We start from the raw sequence: 8,468 nt of genomic DNA on the forward strand, positions 1-8,468 counted from the left end.
CTAGTCTCTCAAATTATTCCAAGTTTTAATTTGAAAATAGGTGGTAAAAAACTAGAACTCATATTTATTTTTTTATTTTTTATTTTTTATATTTAATTTTTTCTTTACTTCTTTCCTATTATGGTTATCATCATCATTAGACCATCATTATAATAATAATTATCAATATCTTATAGTCTAACCAAAAGTTGTTTAATAGTAAAGAACATTCGTGTAAGCAATTATCAATTAATAATAGTAACTTTAAAATATATAAATAATATTTATATCTTCAAAATACATAAATATATATTTCATGATTATAAAAATTTATCCCACGTTATTTTATCAAAATATCACGCTTCACAAAATTGTTCATATTTATCCCACTAAAATATCCCACTAGCGAAAAATTATTCCACTTTAACAATTATCCCATTTTGCATGAAAATATCCCAATTGACTAACACCCCTTTTAGGAAAAATTTGTGTTGGAATTGCTTTGTTGTTTGCTAAAACTGACAGAGACTGCACTATTAAACATGAGGAGTTTATGTGAATTTTTAGAACTTGGATTTGATGATACAAGTCTAAGAAGGAAATGCACTATAAACATGAGTATGGAATGAATAATGGGAGCCATAAATTCCCTTAAATAAAATCAATATCTTTTGAATTTAGATTTTTTCCACTATAAAAAAGTAGTAGAGAGACCGCTATTTTTAATCTTAACTATTGATTACTTAATAGGCTGTTACGATGCAATCTAAATCTAACACCTGTCACACTTATGTGCATTGCACTCATTCCTAATTTGTACTCAAAGAAAAAACAACCGCCGACTAGATAATTAATGATCACAATTATATAGTGTCCGTTTATTATTTTTTTGATAGTGAAGAGGATGAGAATCCATATCTTTTAAGTTAAAATTTTTTCCATTAAAAAGTTAAAAAAGAGCGGGGGAAAAAAAACTTACACGCATCTTGTTTTCTAATTCTCACTCATGGTAATCACACCACAAACGTAGAGTAGAGAGGGTTGGTTTGATCCTATACATAGCCTTTGGACCTACAAAAGCCTCATTAAATACTCCTACACATAAAAATTACCACGGTGTATAAGAGACTCACATAGTTGTTCTCTCTTCCACACTGAGTCATCACTCGTCTCCGAAGAAAGCTGAAAACAGTTTCTTTTATAATTTCCTCTTCTCATTTTCTGATATCTCTGTCTTATGCTCTGAAGTTTTCTGCTCTCTTGGCTGTCTCTGTGAGTCTCTCTGTATTCTCCCCCTCTCTTATTTGATTCTTTTATTGTATTTTACCATCAAAATTAATTTGTGGGTTGTGCATAACTGGCTCCTTTTGTTCTCCTTGTGTATGAAAGTTTTGATCTTTTGAAGGAAATTTGATTTTTTAACGTGTAACTGCAATTCTGGAGTTTTAATGAGTTGGGTATTCGCCAGTTTAGCTGTTAATGGGGAGGGGTCATTTTTATTGATTATTTAGCTGATATTAGGGTTTCAGTAAGTATTTTCGTGAATCTATCATCGTAAAGATCGTGTTTTTCTTATGGGTAATTGTAATTCTGGGCGTTTAAATGATCGGGTATTCATGATTCAGCTATTAAATTCATTTTAATGGTCTTTGGGGTGCATGAGGAGGGATGATTTGATGGTGTTTTTTGTTGGTAAGGGTTTAAGTAATATTTGGTTTAGGGGTGTGGTTTTGTTGTTATAGGAGAAATGTTAGGTTTAAATGGATCAAAGTAGTAGAGAATGAATGCTCCGTGAATTATTTGATTTAAATATTCTGTTTTGTTTCCCTGGATTTGATGTTTTTATTTACAGGATTGGGTTGTAGTTAAAAGAAATGTTAGTTTTTTGGGGTATGGTTGTTATTGCTAGGGGAAGCACAGGCTTTTAGATGAAGATCAGAGAAAATTTATTTTAATTCTTGGACATGCTTTTTTTTCGTTGTGTTGATGCAATTTTGTATAGAAATGGGATCTGCTTTTCACTGAATATGTGAGGAGTGGAGCGAAATATGTGTTTGTACGATGTATAATGACCTATCTTATTGTGTTTCTAAAGGAAGCATTTTTTTTAATTGTCTCAACGTTTTAAAATTTGTTAGTGTCATATTTGTGAGTCCATGTGACTAAACATTCCAATGAATGTTGTATCTTGACGAAACATGCATCCATCTTTATTTTATTTATATTCATTAATTTTTATGTTTGCATCTAAAGTGAAACCTATGTGGATTTTGGCAGCTTTTATACTTTTGTTACATTTTAACTTTTTAACAAAAAGAAAATGATAATCTTATATGTGCCAATGAAAGTATGAGCAGTTCATTGGACTGTACCTATCAACCTAACACATGTTGAATTGCATCCAGAGGAGCTTTTCGTTGGACTCTGCTTGTGATATCAGTTTTTTTATCCATTAATTTTCCATTATCTTAATTTCACTTAAGCAAGCGTGGCCTGTCAGAGTTTGTTTGTTAATAAGTCAAATATACATTCTCAAAGAAAAAGTCAAAAATACAGTGTGGAAGCAAGAATTTCATTCTCTTTGCTCGATTTGTTGGAGTATATATCTCATCAAGCTATGATTTAGTCGTCATTTCATCTTTCCAATTTATAAGCAGTTTAAATGGAACTAATGGAAGAATCCCTTTAATGGAAGTTAGGTAGTTGAATGAAGACCATCTTATATAAACAGATTGTAGACTACTAAAAATGGTAACTTCGTTGGTTATTATAATTGGGTAAATTACAGAAATCGCCTTATTGTTTGTAGACAAAGATCCCCTTACAGTTTTAAAAGTGGTTTTAACCCCCTACTTATCTTCAACTTTGAATAAATTAATCACAATGCATGCTTATATAAGCATAGAGAAAATTGTCATGTTCGATGTTTACATCCTAATTAACTTTAAATAATGAAATGAAGGGTTCAAGCTGTCACTTTTAAAAACTTGGGGATATTTCTACAAATCATGTGAATCTCAAGAGGTCTTTTTATAAGTTACCTAGAGAATTAACTACTGTGGCATGGGGTTTATTCTTTAAATGAGGGTCTTATACTAAACTAGACAAACTATTTTGTGAAAATGGTCTGTGATTATCCATGAAAAGCTAATGTTTGTTACTTTTTATGTAAGCTAGGAGCCAAGAGAAGAATGTGAAGGAGATTCTAGTGGGCACATCTCCCTGTCCAAAATCAAGACAAATCCAGAAATTGGTAGATTTTTGGTGAGAAGTTATATGTTCTGTTCTCATCATTAGAAGATCATGGATGATTTTATAGATCCTTTCCTTTCGTCATCATCATGGTCAGATCATGTTAATGCATCTTCAAGATCATCATGGGGTGGATCTATTGAATCTCAGTCAAATGGCTTACTTACTGATTCAATTGTAGCATATGGAGATGAAAAAAGTTTACCTGTGTGCATGATTTCCTCACCTCATATCATGAGCAATGTTGCAGCTGGACATTTGGATCTCCATGCTCATGCACATATCATGGGCAATGAGACCCATGAAAACAATTTTTCGCTCAAGGATGTATATGAAAGCAAATCTACCTCTGGATCATATGGACGGGAATTAAATACATCGTGCTCTGTGACGCTTCCAAATAGTGCATTAACTGTGTCCAGTTCAATTGAAAGCAATGGCAGTGAACCATCCAAATTTGACTCTATTTCTTCAGTTCCATCAATGTGGCCTCCATCATATTCAGGCATTTCTCCTTTTATGGAACAAGGAAAACTAGAAAGTTTTGGCTTTCAAGGGGTTGAAAGTAATGCTGATGAATTGGGTAAAACCTATATTGAGAATGGCAAGCATCCACATCTCGACAATTCTGCTGCTGCTGCATCTCGACACATAAATGTTTGATATTTGATTTCAGATAGTGTCTATATTTTGTTACAAAATAAGAACAGTAATCAACTCAGTTTATAAAAATTTCTGCAGGGTTGCAATGGGATAAACTCGACCAATTTCTCTAATCTCAATCTTTTGCAACAAATGAAGATGACTAATGGTGGCTTGCACCCTCATCAAGAGGTACAACATATTTGACCTTCTTTCATTTACGTATGGTAGCATTTGTGGATTAATTAATGCTCATGCAATACAGGAGCAAAATGGGGTGAATAACCTTCACTTGCCGTCTTTCACTGCTGGGTCACTATTAAATTTGAGTAAATCATCTGGAGTACAAGCTTGCCAACAGGTTCTAAACTTAGTTACTTCGACTTCTTTGGTCATGTGAATAATTGGGAAATTTCCTCAAGGCTGTAGGAATGACAGAAAACCCACCTGAAGTTCTAAAACTAATACTACTGTCACCTTCCTCCTTTTGATCTTTCCATGAGCCAAGGTCACATGGGCATCATGTGTCCCATTTACTTACAAAATGCTCTCGCACTTGGTTCTTTCCTTGACAGAAGAGATAGAGGACTTTTGCTATTGTAATCATATTTGATGGAAAAATTAAAAGGATTGGGTGAAAGTGTTCGCTTCAAAACTTTAGGGAGCTTTTCTGTCGTTCCTACAAACTTTAGGATGATATTCTATGATTTTCTCTGCATAATCCCCTTATTTATTTTCCATGTTGATGATCTTGCTTTTCTGTTTTCATATTTTAGTTGGCGCAATCCACTGAAGGAAATATCCTGAAGAATCAAACAAGCAACTCTTCTATTCAACACCAAGCAACTCCAGCTAATAATGGTAATTGCAATGGGACTACAAAGCCACGTGTCCGTGCACGACGTGGTCAGGCCACTGATCCTCATAGCATCGCTGAACGGGTTAGTCTATAATGTTCTTTTTGAGGATCATAACTCGTTAACTTTCAAACCTGCAAGTACTAATTGGGATTCACATGCGTTGCACGTGCTCAAATATTTTTATTTTCTTTTAAGCTTATATTTTCACTATAATTGCATTGTAGACATAATTGATTTATTTGTTGAATTTATTTGTGGGCAGAAAAATGAAAAAGGTGATAAAAAAGAAAGAAATTAAATTTAGGAGGAAGTATTATAAAGAAATTTTGAGTGTTTACGTATAATAACGCATAAGCTCGAAACAATCTGCCGAATTGATGTGAATCAGGGTTGATGAATGGTTGATTGATTCTAGTTGTTATTGTAGCCATCAGGGTTGATGAATGGTTTGATCCAATAAACAAATATGTTACATAAAGTTTGATATATACAAATTTAAAAAATAATGTTGTGTATGCAAGTATATAAAAGTATATTGATCACAGTTTAACACACAAATCTATTTCATAATCTTTTTTGAAATATTTAAATAAAATTTATGACAAATGTAATAATCCATGTTATAGATTTTAAATCAAAATGAATCTGACTTATTTTATAGTAAGAAAATAAAAATTACCCATCCACCAAACGTTCTATCCATTGATGATACCTAGGGATCCATGCGAGATATGAAGAGATTTTTTATATATATATGAGTGAATAGAAAGTTTGGTGGACAAATGCCTCTTGTCCACTTAAGTTGACATAAGTTCACCTCTCTCTCTCTCTATATATATATATATGAAATCTAAAACTTTAGATTGTTGAAATTACAAATCTTCATATGTTTTCTCTGGTAATTTTTTTTTTGTAAAGTTATGAGGCTTTCTATTTTGTAATTTCTTGAGAAGTGGAGATGAAAACTTACCTTTAACTTGTATTTTATTAAAGATATTTCAATTAATTAGAACATGATCATAATGAAATCATGTTACAAATATTTTTATTAATTAGGATAATTTGACATGTATGAAATTCTTTTGGATTTTTGTGCAAATTTGATAAAGTCTATGATTTTTCTAAATATTATGTAAAATTTAGAAAATTTTCTGCAAAATTTTCAATATCTTGAAGTCTTTTGGGTTTCAGTCTAATATACAATTTATGAAAGTCTTTTGGATATTTCTATTACTTTTGTAAGTTGATTTTTATTTGGTACCTAGTGTATAAAAAATTAGAACTCCCACTTTTAAAGGGGTATGATTTAATTTATAATGAAATGAACATTATAATGGAACTTAACTCCCAAATGCAGCTTCGGAGAGAGAAAATTGCTGAAAGGATGAAGAATTTGCAGGAACTTGTTCCAAATTCCAATAAGGTACCATCTTTTCTTGAAGCTTACAATATTATCGTCATGTTTTTTAAACAGTTTTAATTTTTCTTCAGTTATTTGTGTGTGTTTATTTATTATTTGCGTTTATGACTTGTATCTAGGTATAGGTGTGTGTTTAGATATTGTCTACTAACATAGGTTGTTGATCAAATCTTTACTTGCCTGTCATTGTTGTTTTAAAGTTTTGTCATCAATGGATAAATATACATGTGCATATGCTTAAGCACGGAGCTTAAATGTTGCAGGCTATCTATGCACTGGTTTAATTTGGTAAAACCAGAAGAATATCGTGCAGTGTATATAACGTTTACAGAAATATACATGTGCATATGCTTAAGCATGGAGCTTAAATGTTGCAGGCTATCTATGCACTGGTTTAATTTGGTAAAACCAGAAGAATATCCTGCAGTGTATATAACGTTTACAGAAAGATGACAATCTTAAGTGAGCTTGATTGAAACAACTATCTCGGTTATAATGTCATCGTTACCGACTCTACATAATTGTGTATTCTCTCCTGATTATATTACCTTCTTCGCAACAAATGGAGATGCATAACTATTTCCATTCTTACTCTTGAAAAATTCGGCATACTATTAGCAGCTTGAGCAGGTAGTTTCCTTAAAGAACTATGGAAAGATGAGAGTTAAGACTGATAATTCTGTACACGAGATTTAATCACATAATTTTATTATCTAGTGCTAATACATGATGCTGTAGTTGAATTAGTTGAGGGCAATTGACCTTCATTTTGATTGTTTCTATCATTGATGTGTACATGCTTTAGGTGCTAATCTAATAAACATAATCTAAAAAGTCACTGTAACCACATTGTTCATCTTAAGCAGCATACTGCAGATTTGCATTACTTCTTAAGTTTGTTGACTAACATGTAACCACTTGTAGGGGTAATTTTTATTCATGCTCCCTGCCTGCATACACATTTTATAGTCTTTTATCTTGGAGTTGCTTGTTACAAGGGACAAAGCGGATCCTTATCATATTTAACTTAATTTTCTACTTGTAACTTGTACATTGCAGATATTTAATATGTCTATCTCATTCTCTATATGACGTGGTAATATGAAAAACAAGATTTTTATAATTTAGCTCTTGGAGTTGTCTAAATATTAAGTTTCCTTAAGAATCATTCAGTTTCTTATCAATTATTCCATACCCCAGGATAAAAAATGGATTCAGCAGAAAAAACCCAAGTCAAAGAAAAGATTATACTTATCCTACTCTAATTGTTTAGGATAAAGCTTTGTTTTTGTTATTGTCGAGTGTCGACGATGGCTGCTTACCATTCAGTGGCTGAACTCTTCCACCTGTTTATATGCAGACTGACAAGGCATCAATGCTCGATGAAATCATAGATTATGTCAAATTCCTTCAGCTACAAGTCAAGGTTTGAAATAAATCATATACTTCAAAACCTTTCAAGTTTCAACTTTCAAAGTTTTGTTCTCTTTTGAAATTTATTATCTTTGTTGACCTCAGGTCCTTAGCATGAGCAGGCTGGGTGCAGCTGGAGCAGTAGTGCCTTTAATTACAGATATACAAGCTGAGGTGTGATTATCTTTCCTGTTTGATGATTTTGACGAATTATCTTTGTTTTAAGGGTCACTTGAAGATGCATCTCCTGTATTATGAGGATATAACTACTTATCACCGATGTTCTATTTTATTAGAGCACATACACTCCTTGGTTTTCGTGATGACAGTTTTTGCTGTTATTCTGTAAGCTCCATAGGAGTGATGGTCAGATTTGGACATTTTCTAAGAATATCATTTTGAGAGTTTAAAAACTAACCAAAAAGATAATTTTGTCATGAGGACCAGGAGGTGTATATGGTAATAAAATGTATATTTGGACTGCCTGTTATAAGAGGCTCCTTTGGGTTGTGTGAGCCACATTTACTTTCAGAATTCTGAAAATGCCCTCACATCTGGACGGGGAAGAGAGAAGGGTGTGGGGGCTAGTGGAATTATACGCGCGCAACTCGAAAAATCAATGTAGATGCCCTCAAACTTGAAAACATCAAAGAATAATGTCCTCACACTTGGGAAAATCAACAAAAATGTCCTCACTTAGAAAAACCAATGGAAATGCCCTAAATCTTGGAAAATTCCAAAAAAGTACCCAACAAACTGTTTATTCCCTTACAATTCAACTACAACACTGGCCCACGTTCTGCGTCATGCGCTCATCATTTGTACCATAATAATACTAGTAATAAAAAGAACATAGGTGATAAGTAGCAACACCTCGACAGTACTGGAGATGCATCTGCAGA

The 8,468-nt window shown here is 32.7% G+C and overlaps 1 protein-coding gene across 2 annotated transcripts in view; it reads left to right on the top strand.

The window, feature by feature from the left end:
• The window catches only part of LOC109819739 (transcription factor bHLH7-like), a 7,986-nt gene continuing 614 nt past the window's right edge, over positions 1,097 to 8,468 (top strand). The window contains exons 1-8 of one of the 2 annotated variants that reach the window (XM_020385596.1): positions 1,097 to 1,251; positions 3,153 to 3,888; positions 3,973 to 4,065; positions 4,139 to 4,234; positions 4,650 to 4,814; positions 6,091 to 6,156; positions 7,514 to 7,579; positions 7,672 to 7,740. In XM_020385596.1, coding sequence (XP_020241185.1) covers positions 3,283 to 3,888; positions 3,973 to 4,065; positions 4,139 to 4,234; positions 4,650 to 4,814; positions 6,091 to 6,156; positions 7,514 to 7,579; positions 7,672 to 7,740 — 1,161 coding nt within the window. In that variant the 5' untranslated portion in view covers positions 1,097 to 1,251; positions 3,153 to 3,282. The remainder of the gene's footprint in view (positions 1,252 to 3,152; positions 3,889 to 3,972; positions 4,066 to 4,138; positions 4,235 to 4,649; positions 4,815 to 6,090; positions 6,157 to 7,513; positions 7,580 to 7,671; positions 7,741 to 8,468) is intronic. The other variant, XM_020385598.1, reaches the window with a different exon arrangement.

This window comes from Asparagus officinalis, chromosome 8 (genome assembly GCF_001876935.1).
Source record: "Asparagus officinalis chromosome 8, Aspof.V1, whole genome shotgun sequence".
Taxonomy (NCBI): Eukaryota; Viridiplantae; Streptophyta; class Magnoliopsida; order Asparagales; family Asparagaceae; genus Asparagus; species Asparagus officinalis.